The sequence below is a fragment of the Colius striatus genome, chromosome 1 (assembly GCF_028858725.1).
Source record: "Colius striatus isolate bColStr4 chromosome 1, bColStr4.1.hap1, whole genome shotgun sequence".
NCBI classification, from domain to species: domain Eukaryota; kingdom Metazoa; phylum Chordata; class Aves; order Coliiformes; family Coliidae; genus Colius; species Colius striatus.
The window spans coordinates 90877902-90901477 of NC_084759.1; the positions used below are offsets into that span (position 1 = coordinate 90877902).

General features: G+C 42.5%; 1 protein-coding gene across 1 annotated transcript; it reads left to right on the forward strand.

Annotated features, from left to right (window-relative positions):
• Positions 1-1172: 1172 nt before the first annotated feature.
• Positions 1173-21564, forward strand: WDR4 (WD repeat domain 4). Its single transcript, XM_062005068.1, has 11 exons — positions 1173-1336; positions 1948-2007; positions 2697-2843; positions 5002-5158; positions 5741-5853; positions 7781-7841; positions 9101-9199; positions 14990-15054; positions 16547-16730; positions 17543-17612; positions 21039-21564. The coding sequence occupies exons 1-11, from the start codon at positions 1173-1175 to the stop codon at positions 21215-21217; spliced, it is 1299 nt and encodes a 432-aa protein (XP_061861052.1). The 3' UTR covers positions 21218-21564.
• Positions 21565-23576: the final 2012 nt, after the last annotated feature.

Genomic DNA, 23576 nt, shown 5'->3' on the forward strand with positions numbered 1-23576 from the left:
GACTACTGCTCACACAGCATCAGGGCTGTCCCTCCAGCATTCCTTCCCCCACCTTCACTAATAGCTGTGGGTGAACACAATCTTGGGAGGGACCATGGCCAGAACAGCTGACCCAGGCCAACCAATATTTCATACCATATGACATCAGCTCAGTAATATAAACTGGGGGAGAGGAGCAGGAAGGGGAGGCAAGTTTCATTTTTGGCCTTCCAAAAGCAACTGCTATGCATACTGAAGCCCTGCTTCTCGGGAGGTGGCCGGACATCTCTGCTGATGGGAAGCAGAGAGGAACAGCTTTATCTGCTTTTGCTTCGCTTCCCAAGCACACGGCTTTGCTGTTTCTTTATTAAACTGCTTTTATCTCAACCCATGAGACTCCCATCTTATTTTCTCCCCTTCCCTGGCTTGCTGAGGAGGTGGGGGATAGAGCTGTGTGGTGGGCACCTGGCATCCAGCCAGGGTCAAACTACCACAACATACTAAACATACATGACTATGTTCCTCAACTCTCCCCTCAAACCACGTCACCTAAGGGAGGGTGCTGAGAAGTTTGGGGTATAAAAGTCCACAGGGAGTGGAAGACAGGGCTTTTAGGCTTTTGAACACTTTTGCTCCCATTATTCTTCAACTTAAAAGATGAAGCAGTGCGAAAGAGACTGCAGACCCAGGTGAGACAGCCAACAGGCCATACTCCCTCCACCAAGACAAGGATCGCCCTTGGTAAGAACTGAGCTTTTCCTCTCTGTGGTGAGGAGTCCCGGGGATAAGTATTGCCGCCATTTTTATCATCCGTTAGCGCTCCTTCAGTGAGGTGTGTTTATCAACGGCAATCTCCAATCTGTTGTCTGTCGCCCTAATTTCACATAAATCAACTTCTAACCCTCGATTTTGAGAAACTCTTCTTAGTGAAAGCCCCCGGGAGGGACTCTGACTGACAAAAGCCAAGCTCTTGCCCTTCCCGCGACACCCTCCCACAGGCGGGACCGTGTGTCTGCGGAGACAGGTTTCCGGGCCCCCGCCGTGACCCGCACCGGCGCAGATTCTCCCCCTCAGGGTCACCGCCACAGCCACCCCACCACTGCGCAGGCGCGACGCGGCCCCAGCGTCATCGCCTCGTGCGGTGACGTCTGTGCCCCGCGCCCGCTGCGGCGCGCACGTGGCGGTGTTGACGGATGGAGGAGGACGGCGATGGCGATGGCCGTGGTGGTGGCGGTGGCGGTGGCGGTGGGAGTCGTGGCCGCGGCCCCGGTGCCGGGCCGGCGCTGGCCATCTGCGGGGAGCTGATGGCCCTCAGCGGCGGCGGCCGGTTCCTAGCAGCGCGGTACAGGGAGGCCGGGTCAGTGCCAGGCGGCGGGGGTGGGGCCTGCGGGGAGGAGCGGCGGCGATCTCCCCGCTGTGCGATGCCGAGAGCTGCCCCGTGAGGGTTCGCTACCCATCACCTGTGGCTTCCGTGGGGAGCGGCCGGGCCTTCCTGCGCGGCTGGCGGCCGGTGCGTGGTAGGGGAGCATTACCTGCTCCTGCCGCTCGGGCGAGCCGAGCGTGGCCCAGCGGAGGCCTTTAAGTGCACCCTTGTGCCTTTTCTGATTCGGAATCACAGAACGGTAGGGGTCGGAAGGGACTTCTAGACATCATATAGTCCACTTTCCCCCCCCCCAAATCAGGTTCAGTTCGATCGGGTCACACAGGAACTCGTCCAGGCGGATTTTAAAACCACCAGAGAATGAGACTCCCTACCCTCCCTGGGCAGCCTGTGCCAGTGAATGTCACTTCTAATGCCTCTATAGCACTATGGCAATCCATTTGAGAGAGGTGGTTCCTTGAGACAGGAGTCAATTGTGCAAATAACAGCACAGCAATAACATGTTCCAAAAGAGTTGATGCTCTTCATAGTTAAGCTTGTGGTTGTTGAAGTTCCAGTAGTTTTAGTTTGGTCTTTTTTATTTGCAGTGAGGATGGTCTCTTCGTATATGATTGCATCAATGCAGAGAAGACTGTAGAAAATAAAGGGTGAGAAAAAATCTGATTTTTTTCTAGAGGTTCCATCTCCGCCTGAGGTTGTGGGGCATTGAAGATAACAAAAGAAAGTCAAGGGATGACTCCTTGGTGATGGCTAGGTTGTTTTTGCCAACCCCAAGGGAGATATATATATGGGGGTTTTTTTTTGTTTGTGTTTTATCCCATAGGGGAAACTGTACACCTTTCTTCTTTTCTAAAGAAACACCAGTAGTATAATGAATTATTCTGTATGGCTTTTTTTGTTCAAGACATTTGTGGAAAAATTGTGCTTTTTTTTTTTTGTATATTCTCAAAGTCATGAGATTTAAAAACCCAGGAAAGTCTTTTTCTTAGTTTAAAATCCACTACTGGACATTGTTTTACCTGTAGCAAATTTTACTGTTTTCCCCTGAATTTGTATCAAGATGTGCTAGCACAACAAACCCTAGCAGGGTTTTTTTGTTTGTTTGGTTTTTTTTAAAGCAGATCATGATATAAGCTTAGACCGACCAGTTTTCTTCTTTCTTGTTTTTTTTTTTCTTTGCATTAATGGTCAAGTTGGCTCAACATTTTAAGCACTAATAAAACATCTAGTGTTGTGCTTTGTTCTTCATGCTCCTTCCTAGTGGTTTAAGAACAACCCTCTTGAGGATTGCAGTAACTGTTAGGTTATGAATTCTTTTTTCCCTTCTTTCTGTTAGGCAGGATGGAAAATCAACAGATAAAGGAAGCGATGACATCCTAGCCTTTACCTTCTCCCCATCGGGAAGTTATTTTGCCCTGACAGATGACAGCAAGCGTCTGATTCTGTTCCATACGAAGCCTTCCTGGAAATGTGTTAGCGTCAGGTAAGGAAGCAGGATGTTGAAAGTCACTTTGTTATGGAGTTATGGCTGCCTAATTTAGAGTTATGAAGTAGCAGTATTTGTGATGCTGCCATTTGCTATCACTAAGTTTCCTTTATTTAATGTTCTTGGGAATTCAAAGGTAATTGTCAAGAAGTGATGCACGGTATGCCACACACCAAAAATAGCAATGCAGATGTTTAGATTGTTGGCCAAGGAAAGGATAATCTATTTTCTTACTCCAGAAGACAGTATTTGCATCTTTAAGAACTGAAGCTTTTACTCACTTCTAGTGAACACCGCTAAGAGAGATACTTAGCAATTTAGTGAGTTTATTGTCCTTTTCTGTTGATTTAGAAGAGAATTTGTTTTGTGGAGTTTGTGAACTGTCTTAAAAAGCACATCTTTAGAGATGCTACCAATTGTTTTCTGTACTGTAGTAGGATCCTCTTGAGAAAACACTCTGTAGCTGTCCACCAGAGGTCCTCCAGTTACAAGCTTTCTGCTGCTGCTGGTTGTGGCAGTTGTCTGTGAAAAAGAGGACTTTCTGAAAAAGTACCTAAGCCCGTGACGTCTCTGCTGCTGGGGGTCTCTGACAAATGTGAGGCTCTGGTTGCAAAAAAAAAAAAGAAAAAGCAGCCTCTGTCAGCTTGGCTGTGTGTGTAGAGTACATGATGGACCTTTGGTGGGTTAACCAATGTTGTAGTGAGTAAGTAGTCCCAGAAATGGCAATTCATTCTGCAATCTGTCTTCCGTGCTGCTCTGCCCTGTATATCTTTCCCATAATATGCCATTGGATAATTGTTTGGTGTTTCAGTTTTCTGCTGAAAGATCAGTTAGAACCACAGTGGTATTTTTTGGAAATGTCGCTACCTCCAATTCGAAAACTAGGAATACAGGTCTCTGTGTATAAAGGGTGTCTGCATAAAAAAAAGAATGCCATATTTGAGCTACGTAACTTGAGTCCATATTCTGTGACAAGCTATATAGAAGGTTTCATGCAGTGTTAGCTTTTCTAGGCAGCTAATTTCCAGCAAGGGGAACTTTTGAATCTATATGTTTAAGATCAATGGCAGTTCAATGAACTTGGAGCAAGACTTTTTCTTGTTGGCAAGGTAACCTGTTTTGAAACTCTACTGCCTGAGCCTGCAGTGTGTTAGGCATTCCTGTACTGTGTGTTTTCCCATTGTTACAATATTTCTTTAAACAGTCACTAAAAACTTCTGGAATTTCTGCCTTCCTACTTAAGTACAGCATGTTGTTCTTTTGCCTCCAGATAGTCACTAAATTTCAGAGCAGGTGAATAGAAAATGTCTATTCCCTACGATTCTTGGTGTCTGCAGTCCTGTGTTAGCACACAGGATGTAGAGAGGTTTGGGAAAGAAGTGTTATGAAAAGAAAAGAATAGCAGTAACTCTTAAGTTGCAGACGCATTCTCCAGACTAAGTGATTTAACCTTTTTTAAAACTCATTTTCTGATAAACATGGTTCTTATTTTTATCTGAAAAGTTGTAAGAAAACTGTTACCTGCTACACTGACAACTGGAGCTATAAGATACTGACAAACGATGAAGGAACGTCAGAGTTCAAGTTCAGGGCTTTGCCTGGACAGGCTATCTTGAGATCATAGCTCTCTGACTCTGGATGTGAGGAAGAATCCTTGAGGCTCACAAGGAAGGGCTTCCTTTTACAGTACAAAGTGGCAACTGGAGAAGTAGTTTCAACACAATTTTTAGATATGTTCCTGTAAAGGACTTTCACTAGAAGAACTCCTGCCTTGTCTTCTTTTGACATGTTTAACTTGTATGTTTATCATGCAGAATGCAAGAAAGTTAACCAGCTTTCTGTCAGGCTACCTAGGCAGGATGCTCAGTTGAGAAAGGACCGAAGCAAAATACAGGCATGCAGCTTCAATGGTGTCTCCTTTGTTTTTTTTCTCCACTCCCCCCAGATGTTTGCTATTACATAGTTTAGTTATTTAATAGATCTCAAAAGTGTTATTTTGGCCACGTACCCTTCCTTAACACTATTCCCATTGCTGCCATTTCAAGAGTGTTGCATCTGAGAACTTTTTATCCAGTCTCTTGGTCTATTTAACTTGCCAAAAGACTTGCCAAAGCTGCCATCCAGTGCTATTCAAACTGTGCCATTTTTCTTTCAGGTCTGTTAACAGGAGATGCACTTCCCTGGTTATTACAGCTGCAGAGGATAAGATCCTGATTGCAGACAAGTCTGGAGATGTCTATTCTTACTCAATAACAGAACCCCAAGCAGGTGGAAAACTTGAGCTGGGTCACTTGTCTCTGCTGTTGGATGTGGTAAGTATGAGCCTTCGTACACTTAGTGTACAAACCTGCTGCATTCCTGTTTGTGTCTGGGTCTTTCATCGTTGATCTTGTCTCACATTTGGGAGTTCTTTTTCTTATACAAGTGAAGTATGTTCCCTGGATTTCGTTGGTGTTTGTGTCTGGAGAGCTTGGTAAGGAAACAAGCTTACTAAAGGGCTGTGTATTCTGAGAGTGTGAGTGTTCAAAAACTCTTCACAGAAGACTTGGTGGTGGAATGTCTATGTCTGCCGTATCAGTTGAGCTCTTCAATGTTATAAATTTCCTTCTTTCTAAGATGCAGTGAGGCTTCTGGGTGTACCATTGGAGCTCAGTGGCTTTCACTGAACCTGGTAGTCAGTATTACTTGTCTTAGTGAGTGAGAAAGTTATTGTCATAAAGATTTATGCTTCCATTGTTGGTGGAAAAGCATGGCTTAGTGTTTGCACTTACCATTCAGAGCCAGGAGAAACAGTTGATTTACTGCTTAACTTTTTTTGTCCTGATTAGGAAGAACTATATTAAAACAAACATTGAACTACTTACTGGACACTAAAACTCTCCCTTTACCAACAGGTACTGAGCCCTGATGACCGATATATCCTAACTGCAGACAGAGATGAGAAGATCAGAGTCAGCTTGACAAAGGCTCCTTATTATATTGTGTCATACTGTCTGGGACACAGAGAGTAAGTTTGTTGTGTTCAAAAGTTACCGTGTGCAGCTTTTCACTGTGCCTCAGTGGATGAAATGGTTGTCTCCTCAAATCACATTAAGCAGCTAGACCTTCATAGAATGGTTTGAGTTGGAAAAGACCTTTAAAGGTCATCTAGTCTAACCTCCCTACAGGGTTGTCTTCTGGCCAGTTCTTCAGGACTTCCTTTTCAGCCTGTGGAAAGGACTGTTCTTTCCATGTTCTTCTCAGTAGTCTTTTTTCCAATGAAGAAGACTCAGTTGGCAAATAGACTTTTAAAAGACCGTTCCCTCTATGTTTTGATGCTTAAATTATCTATCACTTGTAGTAGTTTCAAAGTCTCTTGACTTTGCCTTCCACCTCTTATGTGGTTTTGTGGGCTTTTGGAGTTTTGTACTTGTTGTTAGGGTTTTTGTGTAAAGTAGGAGGTTGTGCAAGTTGTTTGTTTGTGTGGCCCCTGCTGCATTTTTTAAGTCCACAATGACAAGGTAGCAGAGAAGATGTGAACCTGCGTAGAGCAGAGAATACATGTCGTTCTGTGTGTCTGGCCACTGAGTTGCTTGGGGATAACAGCGCCCTTCCAAGCACATTCTTCGATGAGACGATGCAACATGGTGCAGTCAACTCACTGTATCAGAAACAAGAGTTAAAAGAAAGATGGTATGACTGGGCAACTTGAGGAATCTACATTTCTCCACCAAGGTGTTTTAATAGGGTATTTATGACACAGATTAATTTGGAATGTCAGTCTGATTTTAATAACACTATTTGTTAGTCTAACCTGTGTAGAGTTGACATGGTATAAAAGCAATGGGCTACTCATGTTAGACATCTAGGTAGTCTTTGATCAGGTTGGTTTCTACAGCGTAGTTACCGAGCCATGTCTGATGTTTCCACCTACTGTATACACAGTTGTTGTCCTTTCTAATGAATAGAAACTGATGGTCAGGGAGACACGTTTAAACAGGCTGTAGTGTCAGCACAAAGAGTTCATTAGCGGCTGCAGAGTGGAAAGGCACTCGGTTTAAATTGACTGAAACGTATTTAAGCATTCAGTATTTAAATTAGGAATGAATAACCAAAGGATTATATAAAGCAGCTATAATTGCTGTCTTGTTTCATGCTCCTAGTTTTCTTCTTTCAGTGGGATGTGTGATTATTCTTGTTGGATCTAATACGCCTGCGTGCACCTGCCGTTGCTGCTTTGGAAGTTTGTATTACAGTGACCGATTCTCTTCCTTTTTTAAATGGCCTTAAAATTATGCACCTTTTCAAAAGCAAAACCTTCCCACTCAGATAATGTTCTTCTCAAGTCACTGTGTTTTGAGTTGCTGAGCTCTAAGGTAATAACGAACTCCAGAAGTTTAGGTCCTCATTACTGAGCAAAGACAGATCACTGTAGACAGCAGTATCACATACTTTTGAAAAACAAGGTTTCTGGCTGAACGTAGGCTCTTGTGGTAAATTGCCATATGCTTGCTTGTAGCCTTTACAAAATTTTATTTTGAACAGTCTCCAACTGTGATGGGAAAGATCTGGTACTCTGAAAGCTGAGTCATCACTATTGTTGTGTTCTGAAAGCATCTGTTGATTCACGTTTTTAATGTGCATCATGCATTGAGAAAGGGGAACACGCATATTTGGTGGAAATGTCAATGTTCTCAGTCAGGAGGAAGCCAGTAGAATTCCTTGGGTGCAGATGGGGAAATATTTTTTTCAGTTAAGTGGAAAGTCAGCTAGTTTTTGTACTGTATATGCTATAGTAGGTACTGTAGACATACTTTTCCTTTCTTCTAATTAGTTTGATGTGGAGACTCTGTTTATTATAAACTTATCTTTAAAATCAATGTTTTCTCTTGCTGTGTGTTTGAAGACCAGAGTGTAATGCAAGAAAGTTCAACTTTTGACTGCTTTCCCTTTAGGTTTGTAAGTAGAATACTTGTCATACCCAACTATCCTGATCTACTGTTGTCAGCTTCTGGGGTATGTATTTCTTCAAAAAATTATCTTTCTTGAAAATTGAGATTTTCAATTATTGGCTTGCGTTTCCCCCAAGTTCTGTGGGATACTTGGAATAATCTCTTGTGGTTTACAGCATGCCCTCCTTCCTCCTCTCCCTCACGTCTCTGTTCAGCATTTAGCCATTCTGTGTTTGTAGCAAGGCTAGCTTCTTACTGAGATCTTTAGGATGGAGGAATCACAAAGTCCTCAGTGTTTCTTCATCGTTAACTCTTACTTTGGAGCACAGACAAACTTTAGTCACTGGGCTTTGAAATGAATGGGTATTATACCAGCATCCATGATAATGAGCGTCTCAAGAATGAATGGCCTTAAAATCACAGATATATTTTTAGAGCTTTGAAGATGAGAAAAATCATACTCTCAAAACTCTCCCACTTGCTTTCGCCTGTGAGACTTGTTCTTAATTATGTCCCCGTGTCCTCATAGTACATCCAGTGTATGTTATGTAGAGAGTGCAGTGCAGTGCTACATAGTGCTTGGATGAGGACTGAAGTGAGTGTTGCTTTCTTTCCTTCCCCCAGCCCTTTTCTTAAGTTGATGGCATCCTACTGACATGCCAGACCTGTACAGAGTGAGTAAATGGAGGAAATAATATTATTGGTTTCCCAGACTACTAAAAATGCAGAGGAAACAAATAGTGTTTTCTGTGAAGATAATAGTGATTCTTAGCATTTGGTTTCAGCTCCTGCTCTTGCTTCCCTAAGGCTCTTGACTCTCGTTCCTCTAATTCTTTAAGCAATAGTGGCATTAGTGCTGTATGCCACTGTATTTCATTTTTAACAAATGCTCTTCGATGACTCTTTTGTTTTTTCCAGAGAGGTGTTTAGCTTCTCTCTAAGAGTTTACTAAATCAAATGAGAATTTGGGTGATAACAAGGTTAGTGGCAGAGAAGGGTGGCCTGAAAGAATTGCCATTAAAATGCTGAGCACGTGTATTACTGTGCTGTTTGAGACAGACTGGAAATGTGCTCCTCCAGCTACCCAATTTCTACTTCAAAAGGAGAACTGAAGTTAGCATGATTGAATAATTTAGAATGGAGGGTGAAAATTGTGTTAATTAAAATGCTTTATCTGCAATTTGAGGTCTTAACTAAATGACTATTTAGCAGCTTTTGTGGGAAGCTCTTCAGGGAAACAGGATTTAGCTGAAGGCCACAAGTGGCCTCTCTTTGCCTGAGGTGCTGTTAGTAATAGACTTCTGTCTGTTTCCATCTGTCCAGGATTCGACTCTGAGACTCTGGGAGTACAAAAGCGGGGAAGAAGTGCACTGCTGTCATCTAAGTAGCATTTGTGGGTCTGAAACAACAAACACTGACCAGGTACACCCATGTGTATTTATGCTTTTGCTATCCTCCTGACTCCCAAACGTGTTTGTTGCATTTTGTCAGGAGTGCTTCCCTTCTGTTGCCGAGTTTGGAAGTTATGTGAGACCTAGAAACTGTTACAATAGCCTAGGATTTCAGGAAGGGAAGCAAGTCCCTGAATTCTGTTCTCGTGTCTTTGTGTACATTTCTAAAAGGGCCGAGTGGCTAACAAAAGAAGCTGTGAAATTGTTTGTAGTTCTTCACAAATGTAACTTCTGCATGTTGGACAAAGCTTTCACTTAAAACTTTTTCCAAAACCATGAGTGCCTTAGTATCTGAGCCAGAAAATATCCTGTAACAATGGAAAGATCCAAAAATTCACTCATTAAAAAAACCCAAATCTTAGAATTTCTAGTGTTCAGGTTGCAATTTTTCTGAGCAAAGAGGAGCTTTGTAACATTTGTAACCAGTCACTTGGAATAGTACTGCCCTGTGGAGTCAAAACACTGGGCTCCTTTCTTTGGGTTGTTCTGAGGCTGGTCAGGGTCCAAACTTAAAATGTGTGACTCCTCCATGAAAACTGAATGTCCCAGGAGCTCTGCAGTCTGTACATGAGAGGTGCCATACGTATGTGCTTGGAGTGCTACTGGGATTTGGGGTGCTGATCTGATGTGAGCAGTGGTTTTGGCAGCACGTTTTCTCTGGTTTTCATCTTTCTTGTCACATGAATTGGCATATGACCTATTAGCAGGGAAACAGCACTTGTTCTCATCCCTGCTGTGTACATCGTATTAAGCCAGCTGCTAATCTCTTGGTCATTTTAGAGTTATTAATCTTACCATCAGTCCTGCTGGGTGTGTTTTTCACGTGAATCTCTCGAGCTATTTGTTTTTCTGAATACTAATCTGTCTCTCAATTGTTTGGTGACTGGGAAGCCTGTAGCCATGCATGGTCCTTGAAGCAAATCCACTGCAGAATTCATATCCAGGCTGAAACGGAATTGAAGAGGTCTGTCTTTCCTCCCTTGTTTGCTGTTGTGGTTTTGATTAGTCCAATGTGTTGTACTCAGTCTTTCCCAGCAGGTGGGAGCCGTTCCTGGAGATCTCTCAGAGGTTCTTTACTGTCCCTGTAGGTCTGGTCTGATCTTGTTAGTAGGATTCCCAGTTACTAAACTGGAAGCACAACCCATGGAATGACCAAGCTCCTAGGGACAGATCTGACAACTGGAGATTTTTTTTTCTGTGCAGAAGACATCAGCAAGTTGGGGTTTTTTTGTATTGGAGTAGTAACACGCAACCTTGTGTCCGTACATAAGCCCAGGAAAGCAGCAACTTGCATCACAGCATTCAAAGCTTATTGGTTTTGGCCTAGAGTTCCTGTTAGCAGGAATTCAGAGTAGTATCTATATGCACAATTTAATCTGCTCCTGATCTTGAAAGTATAATTTAAATGTACTTGAGCCAGAGACCTTTTGTACACATTCACAAGGTCTCTGACTCATTTCAGCTTGAGTCTACTACTTGAAATCTTTGAAGTAGATGTTGCTAGGTGGTTTTATTTTTTTTCCTACAGGCAAAAAACAGGTGTGTACCAAATTACGTGACAAGTCTGTCTAGCTGTTATCCTCTTATAGTCTGGATGCATCAGGATTTGAGTGAGGAAAGGAGGATTAAGGTTGAGGCAAACCTACAAAATTACTTTACCACATATAGCCTTCTGGAAATAAAGTATCTTGAGGAGTTTCAAAGCCAATATATTTTATCTTTGTGCTCAAAAGTTGCCAATGAAAGTGCTTTGTTGAAACAACGTGGTTTGCTAGCCACTGAATCCATGTCTGCTTTAATGTTGCAAGGTATTTCTTTTGGAGGGAAGAAGTTTTCTTTTAAAATGCTTTGCCTTCTAGCTTTATTAGATTATTGAAGATAAGTAAGAAACAATCTGTGAAGTAGGGAATGCCATCATAAATTTAAAAAGTGCTAGTTTTTGCTTAGACTATCTTAGCATTTAGTAAGGTAGCTTGCATGTAAATTAACATCTTCATCTTACACAGGATCCTAACTCTATTGCTTACAAACAAGTTCATAAAAAATAAAGTATATAATAAACCTCAAACAACATTGGATAAACTAGCAAATGTTAGTGGAAAAAAACCCTTGTTGCTTCAAGCAGGAACTGTTTTTAAAATGATCTCTAACTCTCTTAGTATGTTTTCAAAAGGCTTTTGAATGTAGTTTAGTAATACTTAGCCTCTCTCCTTACACACCTGATAAAGTCCCTTCCATAGGATACTCTTTAGGCTGACGGAGTCTCTCACTAGAAATTTGGGGTGCATCTTTAACTGTTTGAGGAGTCTCTGTTTAGTTTGTTCTGAATCACAGAATCTTTCTTTACCAGTTTCTTTACCTTGGTGTGAGTGAGCAATGACAGAAATGGAAACCCCACAAAGTGTGGGTTAATAAAAATAACCCAGCAGTTCATAAACTGTATTCCTGCAATATTTTGTGGTTCTTCTGTCCGCTGCCAGATGTGTCTTCTAACGGTGGACTTGGAAACCTCAAGCTATCCTGTTCCTTGAGTCTGTGAAGTTCTGCTTACTCTCTTGCAGGAGCTTTAGAGTCTGCCTCTGATGATCCTAAATTTGCGTGATGCTTGACGAATGCAGTCAACTCAGTTGACTTCTGGAGTTGGTACATACTTGGAACGCTGATCAGGCAGTGTCCTTGTGATTACAGACAGGAAAATAGTGATGTAAACCTTAATGCAGTGCATCGGTGCCACCTCTGTGCTGTACGGCTACACAGCCATCAGTATGCACTCCTGCCAGAGCAGTTCCCGTCTCTGTGGCCAGCAGGACCAAAGCGAAAGGAGACTTGTGTTTTGCTGGCATCATAGTGCTAGAAATGCCAGAGATGACGTCTGGTGGTAGTATTTAGTCATGCTGTGCATCCAGATGTATCAAAGATTATCTTCCCAACCTAGTGTGACATTTATAGCCTGAATTTAAGGGGACAACCTCTTGAGTCAGGACTTTGTAGGTTGTAACTAGCACGCCGTCTGCAAATGACTCTGGCAACTGAAGATCAGATGGGGATATAAGTGGGTTTTCTTCTATGTTGCATTTTATTTTTACTATTGATAACCACTGTGGATGCACTGAAGCTTGAAACACAACTTGATGCACAGTGATAATGGAATCAGCAGTAATGATGAGTCACACGAGCACATAAATGTAGGCTTATTTTGTTTGGCCGATGATGAATATATGTGTGTTCTGGGAGCGTAGGAGTGTTTCTGAGTAGTGTAGAATTGGTTTCAGCTAATGGGTTGCAGATCCTAAGTTCCCTTTCCCTCTAGAATGAGAGTAATTCTCTAATTTCATGGAGCTATGTAAATGTTTTTCCTGCTTCAGAGCTTTCACCGCATCTGATCCTCTTGACAGCAGAAGCTTGTTTGAAGTGTAGAACATGAATTGCACAACTTTACTCCAGTGCTCCAGAATGTGAATTTTTTTATAGGGTCACCTCTTCTCACAGATGACATCAAAAATTAATTTTAAGGTGTTGGCAGGCTGATACCAGTGTCATATAAACACTGAATAACTTCAGAGAGTGCCAAGTGAACATTGGTTTATCCCAGACTGTTCTTGTAACTCTTCTTTAACTGATTTCATGGGCTTGTCCTTGAACTAGATACCACTGAGGCTTGCGTTAGCTTTGCTGGCTGTTAAACTTATCCACACATGGAAAGGAAAGAGGTTGTAAAGAAGATTCATTTTCTTGTTTCTGCACAGCTAATACTTGGTTCAAATCAAAAAAAGCCTCCTCCTCCTTCCCCCAGTGAGAGTTGGGGAGAGCTGCCACATACTTCAAGTTCACAGACCCTTTTGTCTCCTGGACAAAGCACTTGTCTGTGTAGGTGGGCACTTGCCCTGCTTGTTTGTCATGAGGCAGGCAGAGCTTTGTTACTAGAAATAAAAGTTTGGGGTTTTTTAATATGCATATATATATGTCTTGACTTGTTCCCTTGAATGTACAAAGAACCCACTGGTGGTTTACAATAGGAGCTGTCAGTTCTACTCTTAAGCTGTGGTGTAAATGACTCCATACTACAATAATCACATTCGGATGTATTAGCTACAGACACTATTCTGATCAAGCCCACTCATCCTACCCTGTATTTGGAACCCTAAGCGTTTTATGTCAGCATGAAACAGGGGTCCTGGGTCTCAATGCTAAATCTGGACAAACAACTTAGCATTTCTGCAGAGTAGGAAGAGATTAGTTCCATCTGTTCCCAAGAGCTCTGAAACGTATCATCTGTTTCATAACACTTTTTGTAAAGTGGTCTTCTGTCCAAATAGACAGTCGAGGATGTGAGTGAAAAGTGTGTGCATGCTGTTGTTCTTACTTCCCTGCTTTGAGATTGTATCACACAAAGGATTCCTTTTTTTTTTCTTCTTTTCCTCTGCTGGAGATGCACTGTGTAACCCTGGTTTTTAGCTATATTTATATCATTAATTAACTTTCTTTCCCACAGTTGGTTTATCTTTTAGCAATTGCATCATGTACTGTTGACAAAATAGTTAGCTACTGGTATTAAACTTGCTGACTTGAATTTTTGGAAGCTGTACAGCTTGTTTTGCTTTCCTACATTGATTGCAAAATTCCAGTACAAGCACCCTGGACAATGCCTGTGCATCAGCTTGTAGCTCAAATGGTAAAATCTTGCAGTTATTCCTAAATTCAGCTAAATCTGGTGAACCAGAGGTTCTGGCTAGTTAGTAAAAAGGTGAAGGCTAGAAAGGGAGTGAAAAGACCTGAGGATGCATCTAAATTCTGCCAGCAAAGTATCAAGAATGTGTATATTCCCTGCTCTGAAGGGAATAACTTGCTACTTCTCCAGTAGAAAGGTTTTATTAATCAGAAATGCTGGTGTTATTGCTTCTTAGAAAATATACTTGGGAACTAGCCTTTTGCCTTTGCAGTTTTTGACTTTCACATTATGTAACAGACTCTTTTGAAAAAGCACCCTAGGGCATCTTCTTGCAGTTTCTCTGCTGCTCTCAAGTTCTAACTTCCCACTCAAGAAGCCTCAGATCAGTTGTTAGATATTTCAAGTAGTGTGTTTTGTGCAGCAAATGTGTTTCTCTGATTCTCTCCCAGATAAAACTATATATCTTCTAAATGAGGAGTGTGGTGTGGAGTTGTTTGGAGTTTCTTTGTTATTGTTGAGTGTGGGATTTTATTTTTTCCCCGAAATGAGGAAAATGACCTCAGGCAGTCTTGCCTTGCTCTTCAGAATCTGTTAAGCCATAGGGCTTCAACCAGACATAGGTTAAAAATGGACAGTGCAGCAAGGATATTAGTTATGCTTGGCTCTCTTCTGTTTTTCAACAAACATAACAGCAGCTAATGGCTTGTTTTTATAATCTCTGAGCTGCTAGTGTGATACCCTGGCCAAGCGGGCTTCATGTTGATGTTTTTGCCGTTAGCATTGCAGGAGAGAATGTTTTAAGGCCATGTGCCTTCATCTGTTAGTCTGTCCGTTAAGGGTAGTTCTCAAAACCCTTTTCATTTGATCTCTGTTTGGATGACTGGGAAGGGAGAAGTGTGGAAAACTTCATAAACAGCAAACACTGGTACAAAAATACACTCGACTGCAGTTTAAAGGTAATTATGTTGCTTAACTTCTTGTAAATTAAGACATCTGCTAAATTTTAAAGGCTGAGACATGAAACGGAGTGTGAATTTTCTGCCCTTAAATAGTCCTAACTTACAAGGATGTTTGTTTTTCTTTTCTTCGTAGAAATACCCTGTGTCAAGAATAACCTACTGCTGTGAAGGTGATTATGTTGCCATTCTATGTGACTGGTAAGATTAAATGGAGTAATGGCTAAAATTGTCAACAGCTCCTGCAAAGGCAAGAGCAACTTTTCCCTTTGGCTGGCCTAACTTTCCCCTAGCCTGAAGTACTTGATACTGTGGATCTCAGAGCATCTCGGACACTCCTGGGGCCTTGCGGGGCGTCTATGAGTCCTTATTGTACTGGGTCTGTGTGCAGCAGTGAGTGTAAAGGTTACCTGGCTTAGCTGAGTTCTACAGAATTCATGATGCTTTTCCCTTGTGGGAGGAAACACAAGGCTAGGATGCACAAGTTTTGCTCAATGCTCAGGATGCCTCCCTAAGTCAGTGCTCCTGATGTATGTGTCTTGGGTCCCGTTTTGCTCAGGGTGCTGTGGCAACAGAGCAGCCAAACTTCTGTTACCATATTCTACTCCTGTTAATGGGTTCAGCTGTTCTGTTTACAGTTTTGAAGAGGCTGCTTTGACTTTTGGCTTCAAACATATGCATGTGCATAAGGAGAGAACACTCAGGAGCTGAGGAACCCAAGCGCTGAGAAACCTTACAAGTGCAACTGGCAAGGGAACGTCTTGCAGGGATGGGCAAGTCCTCTTCTCTGCCTTCCACAGCACAGTTCTTCCTCACAAAAGCTTGCCAGCAGGAAAGGGAGAGATTGACAGAGCTACCTGTACAGTGAAACTGGCAACCCATCCCCTCAGTGGACTTGCTTTTTGCCAGAGCAAGGAGCTGTAGCTGGTTCCCGTCATGCTTTCTGTGTGGGCATCCCAACTGGCCCTGGAATGGGAAGCCACATCAGTTGAGGGGCTGTGCCCGTGTCGCTGAGCTCAGAGGCTGCACCATACTCTCTGTCAAACTTTCATTTCTAGCTCCACAGCCCATTGTTTCTGAACAGTGCTGTCATGTGGACCTGGTAGGCAACTTGGGAGGGAGCCAAGGTGTCCTGGCTGGCACACTGGGGACCTGTCTGAGACAGGTTAGGAAGCTCTGCACATAGAGACTGCAGCTGTTACGAGGAGGGGGTGCTGATGGGAGCAGTGGAGACGAGTGCAGTGCCAAGGTTTCCTGTAACTCTCATGCCCTCCTCCCCTCCCCACCCCACCATATGATTGCTTTCCCATTTTATTTTGGCTGATGCTTAGCTACATATTCTTTTAAGTGAAGCCCTGTAGGCCAGTGTGCTGTGATGCAAGACTCCTATGTAAATCCTTAGTAATTCGTATTAAATCCTCTTTACTACGTTTTCTTTTACAGAAAAGGCAGCACTGTCTGCTTTTTCTTTGATAAAACACTTGAAAAGCCATTTGATGTGTTAGGTATTTACAGCTTCTGCCTCGGATCCTGTAAGCAAACTGCACCTGAAATGCTGGGGTACTTTTTGCAATTCCTAAGGACTTTGCTTTGGCTCTGTTTGGAGTTAGAGTGGGTGTTTGCAGTTTGCTTTACAAGTGATGGCTGTAGGTGGATTTGGTAATAATGGTAATTAAGTTTTCCCTCTCAAAAGTATTTCCACAGTCTACATCTTTCAGCTCGATGCCATTGCCAAGCAACTAGTTCACAAACAACAAATCTCCTTGAAACGTAAAGTTTGGGACATTGCCTTTGAGGAATCGGGAGATCTCTGGCTTTTGGAGGATGACAGGGAAGGTCCTCTTCAATTGTACAGACCATGTGATGGAGAGTGGAAGGTAGATACTTCTGTTATGCTAACATTCTGTGAAAGCTAAATGGCACGCTTCTCTGTGTCTGGAGACTGAGTAAGAGTCACAGATACACATCCCGTTCTACTTCTCTCACCTGTATATAACACAAGGCTGCTGAGAGCTTGTTATAAATACCAGTCTCTTCTCTGGTAAAGCTGACAACTGGCATAGTGGGATCAAGCACAGTGGTTGTCAGCCATTGCACTCAGTACTTCAAACCACTGCCTGTGCTTTCTCTGTGCTACACTTGATTTTTTGAAAAAACATCACAAACCAGCAAAATCCCTTTGTGGCGTGCTCAAGGAATGCTTTCCACACATCCTTCCGCGTGCCTGTCTCTGAGGAATCCTTTTTGAGACAAAGCATTCTGGAAGCATTAGGGGATTTTTTTTCATTGAGAATGGGGAGTCAGATTTCAGGGATATGCTATATCAAATTCTCTGTAATAGCCTATTAAACAGCTGGAAACTTGCTTGTTATCGCTTGAAGTCCCCAGTTAATTATGGTATTGTTGTGCAGTGGTTTTAAATTAAACTTTTTTGACCCTCATGATATTCATTCCTCTCACAGATTAGTATGTAGGAATCCATTTTCTTTTCCTTCAAGCTGCAAAGCTTTACCAGCAGAACCCGTGATTTCAGACCAGGTCCTGGAAAAAAAAAGCCTAGAAGACATCATGGGGGGCTTACAGTCACTCTTCTTTACTGTACTTATCTGAGAGCTGTTGCATTTTTCATTGTGCTGTGAAACATGATTAATTTTCCCAAAATATCATGCGGTGTTACTTCTTTTCCCAGCTTGCAACTGACGACAAAGGTTTACAGAAGATGTCAAAACACCTTCAAGACAACTGGACAGTGTTTGAAGGTGAGAAATTTGACCTAAAGGCCCAGGAAATGCAATTTTTTACAGCATAAACCATAAGTTTTAGGAGCAAAGTCAGAGTTAAGGTCAGTTCAGATTGCTGTTGGAAGTTGCTTGATCTTTCAATTTTCTCAGTTTTATCATTCCATCTGGTATGAAAGTCAGCGTAGGTCATGAAATGCATTCAGGTTATTGTTAGCACAAAATGATGTAAGTATTTAGATGAGAATTATAGCATTACAAGTGGTTTACATAGACACCTTCTCACAGGGATTTATCTAAACACCCCATGACAGAGCTGCTGGAGCCTTACTGGTGTAATATCAAATACTGGTGTTTGTCGTCTTGTCTCCTACCTGGGTGTGACACTTTTATCAGAAGTACAGTGAAGACAGTAAGAATGATACAGCCATGGGAGGAGCAGCTTTGCTGTAAAAATAGGCCACTGGGTCTACCTTAGCAAGGCAGATTATGTGGAGCTTGCTGTGGCTGGAGGGTGTAACCCTGGATGGTGGTTCATTCTCTTCTTGATTTCTGCCCTACCTCCAGTCTCTGGCAGAAAAATAATACATAGTTTACTAGCTCAGAAGCAGCCTGTGTTTCTAGGATTTTTTTTTGTATTGAAAAACCACCCAACTTAATTTAAAAGCTGAAATTATGTCAGTGATGGCTGCAAGGTAGAGAAGAGTTGTGGCCTGTGCTGGCGTGTGTCTCATTATGTATTGGGAGTTGAGAACTTGAAATCTCTCTCCTGTTACTTTGCTGGGAGACTACAAGCCTCTGCCTTAAAAAAGGTATTACAGTCACCACAGGTCTCTTGGCCTGTTCTTGTTGGTCGTGTGTAAAGATGATTAACCCACATAGATAGAAGAGTTGCAGGGTTGTGCAGTCTAATGTATCTAGGATGGTTTAGGGTGTAACTGTCATTAAGTTGGTCATTAAGTTGTCATGAAGTTGGCACAGTCTTGAAATCTACAAGGAACTCAGGAACTCCTTTAGAAGAGAGTTTTCACATAGATGTTGCAAACTTGACAGTTATAGCTAGGCAGATAATTATGAGATCTGAGTGAAAATGAGCAACAGAGAAGTAAAAAGAGCAGGCAGAGGAAGAGATTCTCAGCATAATTAGCTAGCATAGCAAATTACTATGGAACACAGTAGCTGTCTGCATCTGCAGCTGGGAAAGGAATACTGCTCAGATGACAAGGTCTATTACTGTTAATTAGTAAGGGAAGGCTCATTTGATGAGCCCTTATTCCGTTGCGTAATTAGTGCTCAGAAAGGTGGTTACTTCTTTTAAAAAGGTGATTATTATATTGTTTAAACCCAGTCTTAATGCCTGCATATTATCCTTTTATAAACTTGTTTCACCTGATTGATGATTCTGTAGGATTGAAGGTCAGTCTTGAAGTACACGTTTAACAGTTTGCCATTCTGTTACAACTGATCTCAGGAAAAAGGTAGAGCAAGACTTAATGCAGATTGATAAAGTAGTGAGTAGGGTGAGTATTCAAGTAAAGAGTAGAATGGGGCCAGTCTTGTTCAACATCTTCATCAACGACCTGGATGAGGGGACAGAGTGTACCCTCAGGAAGTTCCCTGATGACACCAAACTGGGAGGACTGGCTGATTCGCCAGAAGGCTGTGTTGCCATTCTACGGGATCTCGACTGGCTGGAGAGTTGAGCAGAGAGGAACCTCATGAGGTTCAAGGACAAGTGCAGAGTCCTGCACCTGGGGAGGAACAACCCCGTGCACCAGTACAGGCTGGGGGTTGACAGACCTGGGAGTCCTGATTGATAATAAGCTAACCATGAGCCAGCAATGTGCCCTCGTGGCCAAGAAGGCCAATGGCATCCTGGGATGCATCAAGAAGAGTGTGACCAGCAGGTGGAGAGAGGTTCTCCTCCCCCTCTACTCTGCCCTGATGAGGCCTCATCTGGAGTACTGTGTCCAGTTCTGGGCTCCTCAGCTCAAGAGGGACAGGGAACTTCTGGAGAGAGTCCAGCAGGGGCTGCCAAGATGATCAAGGGTATGGAACATCTTCCTTATGAGGAAAGACTGCAGGAACTGAGGGGGGATCTTACTAACGTTTACAAATATCTAAGTGGTGTGTGTGAGGAGGTTGGGACATCCCTTTTTTCTGTTGTATGTAGCAACAGGACAAGGGGTAATGGAAAAGACCTGGAACATAAAAATTTCTGTTTAAACATAAGAAAGGAGTATTTTACTGTTCAGCTGAGGGAGCCCTGGCACAGGCTGCCCAGGGAGGATGTGGAGTCTCCTTCCTTGGAGGTCTTCAAGACCTGCCTGGACATGTTCCTATGCGACGTGATCTAGGTGAACCTGCTTCTGCAGTGGGATTGGACCGGATGATCTCTAAAGGTCCCTTCCAACCCCACCATTCTATGATTCTATGAAATGGACACCGTGCAATTTCTGCCAGGGCCAAAGGCCAATACATCAGTTAGTATGCGAGTGCAAGATCCTCGAAAGTAAAAGCATGTGCTTTGCTGAGTACCAGTGAGGGAAAGCTGGTTTGTTTGTGTACCAAGAAACAAGAGGATGCTGTATGCACACTTCTGTGGAGCAGCACACTATGAGCTTCAGAACCAAACCCCAGCAAGTACTGGATTTCCTTGCATTTTGCCCTTTTAAGAGAAAGAAGTTTTGGAAGTGGGAAAAAGTAGGAATACAGAGACAACCAGAGGTAACTCGCTTGGTCAGTTACCACTCTTAATTATTACAATTTTTTTTTTACAAGCCTAACCAACTATTCTCATTCTGTAGTCTCCAGAAACAATCTAATTGTTTTTTTTTTTTTTAATAGTTGTTAGTTCTCTGTTAAACTTGTCTAAACTTGGAGATGGTGTGACAAATATTATACTGCATTCATGGAAGGTGTAACAGAACCATCGAGGTGAATAGTTTAAAATGTGCAAGTACTGTAGGATATCACTGTTTGAAGTCTATTTATCTGAGCTGCTTTTAAATTCAAAGTCTAGGAGTCAAGTCAGCTAAGCACAGTTAGGTAGCATCTGCTCTTAGCAGCGCTTGAGTCTTGGGGAGGAACTCCAACACAATATCTGACAATAAGTGGGGACAGCAGTCGTTTTAAACCAGGAGACTTGATGTTCTGCCAGTGTCCAACGTGGGAAAAAAGCTGTGTACTCTCATTGTTCGAGTGTCAGGTGCTTGCCTCTGTGTGAATTTTTTAGCCTAAAAATGGAGGCTATGCTTGGCTGTGTGAATGCTGAACGGATGCTTGCCAAAGCAAATCAGGCTTGCACTGTGTCAGTGCTGATATTTCATACAGTGGATAGGAGAACAGTAAATGAGTTGCAATGCCACTGTTTAGAATTACAGCAGAGGAAGTAATTGGTGAGATGAGTGAAGGCATGTCTTGTGTTCTTGCTTTGCCAAATTGCAGGTTTTGTTGGTGCAGAGAGCCACTACAGCAGTCTCTATAAGGTTTCATTTGATAACATGGCCACCTACCTACAAAGGAAAGGGGAAAGGTTACAGCAGCATAAAAAGAAAAAGCAGGATCTGCAACACGGTTCAAATGGACAAAGAAAAAAGATGAAGACTGAGGAATCCTCGCTATGACACTGTTGATAGCTTGCAGCTTTTGCCTTGCTGAGAGGAACGGATCCAGTTGCAAACTGTAATGTAAAATGAGTTATGAGAGAAAACTAGTTTAAACTTTTATTCAGATTTGGATTTTTGGGTAGCCTGATAAGAAAATATCCTGCTTGCAGCAGATAATGCATTTACAATATGCCTAAGCTTCTAGCAGCATACAGGTGTTAGTGGTTCAGCCCTGAGCCTCTCTAATGCATGATGTATGAATATTGGAGATGGTATTTTCCTTGAAGCAGGATTTTCTGTTTGCCTACTGTGTTCAGGCTTTCTTCTCCAGGTGGAAGTGCACCGATTAAAGTGGATGTGATTTGTTTGTGTGTCTCTCTCTTTTTGGTTTGTCTTTTTAAAAACTGTTCTAAATGTCTGTGAGTTAATGTGACTGTTCCTGGCTATGGGAAAGGGAATGTAGCAAAATTCCTGCTGAATATGAAATGTTTTAGCTGACTCCACCATCTCTGCTTTTACCCTTTACTTCCAGTTTATATGATAGGGATTCTGTCTTGCTTCTAATCCATTGCTTCTTACTTGTTGCATATTCGTATAGGAAGAAATGCAAAAAGTAAATCTTGTGCACTGGAAAGATGTCAGTCAACTTTGTGGAAGATCCTTCTATTGCAATATGATCCTGGTGTGTCTGTGAAAATAATTTGAGAGCACCATGTGCAAAACTTGGCATGCATTCTGCTGCTTTCAACAAGAACTCTTTCATGTTGCAATTAGCCAAGAAATACATATTTTTTAAAAGTTATCAATAGGAGCCTCATGGGATCACTTCTTGCTTCATCATGGGGCAGGAGATAGGTGTTCATCTACCAGATGACATCATGTCTATATGGAATATAATGTACTTCATAAAAACAGGTATAGAAATCTGTATAAAAGTATTCAGAATTAGCCCGTGAACCACAAATAGTTCTCTGGATCTTTTGTGGACTATCTGGACATATTTCTTCACTGTGGGAGTGATGGAGCACTGACACAGGCTGCCCAGATGGGTCCTTGAATCTCCTTCTCTGGGGACATTCACAACCCACCTGGACGAGTTCCTGTGTGACCTACTCTAGGTGGTCCTGCTCTAGCAGGGGGGTTGGACTAGATGATCTTTCGAGGTCCCTTCCAACCATTGAGATTCTGTGATTCTGTGACATCTACAAATTTTGCACAGAAATTCTAGTTACAGTGATGTGTAAGAAGACATTGTTGAGACATTGCTTGTTTTGAGAGTAGCAGGTATACAGCAGTGAAGCAGAACTTGCTCCTTATGTCTGCTCAAAATTGTAGTCTTGTCCATAATCATGTGCCCCAGAGGCCACGAGTCTCTTTCATGCTGTAGAATATCTCATGGATTTTGATTTTCCTCCTGTTTGGAAGGGCCTTCTTAAGCATAGAGTGTTGCCTGCATTAGTACAGAGCCAGTTCTTCACCTCGAGTCTAATTTCTTTTGGTGATTACTTCTGAGTAAAGAGATTTCTGCTTTGGCAAAAGTCTCTTTGGACAAAAAATTGTGAAGTTTCAGGAGGGGTCTTTTCTGTTCTAGTTACAAGTCGCAATTCTGGCAGGAGCTGCCATGGCATGAGTAAAATGTAGGTTTTGCTATGTGTACAGTTACATAAGAATGCCATGTCAAGTCCATAAAGAAGATGGTCTTGTATAGCAATTCAACCCCTCTGTCCTACATCCACATAGCAATGATTTAAGGCATCTTGTTTGGTGGTTGCCAAATCAATAGAGTGCTCCTGGATTATGCTGGGTCTCAGACAAAGGAGAGATGGTAGGTAGGTCTGTCCGGGCTAGACATGGGAGTTTTACCCCTTCAGGTTACCCTTTGATTAGATTGTCTGCTGAGATAAACAGATCTGACTGTTCATAATCTAAAGCAGACAGTTTGAGCTGATGTGTTTTTCTTGCTTTTAAGAGAATGCCTGAACCACCAGGCTGGCCCTCATGGCAAGGAGCTTGCCTAGCATGGAGGCCAACTCCTAGGACAGGATTACTGTGAGCACTTTGAATACCTGACAGCTCTGTGCTACATGGAGAGCTTGCCATTTCCTAGAAGATGACTTGGATAGTTTCTTGGTTTGTACTGTTGACTGGTGAGAATCCCGTTCTCATACTCACAGTGTCCTTCCTCCCTGTCCTGGGAAGGTGGTGCCTTAACTACCATGTATTAGAAGTAGTAGTTTCTGTAGGGTACCATTGTATATATGTACCTATATGATACATGTCATACAAATGGAGCAAATGCTTGCCTATATTTAGGATACAAATATGGTAAAAGGCTTAAACTTGGAGCTGTGCAGACGTGAGGCCCATCTGCTTGGTT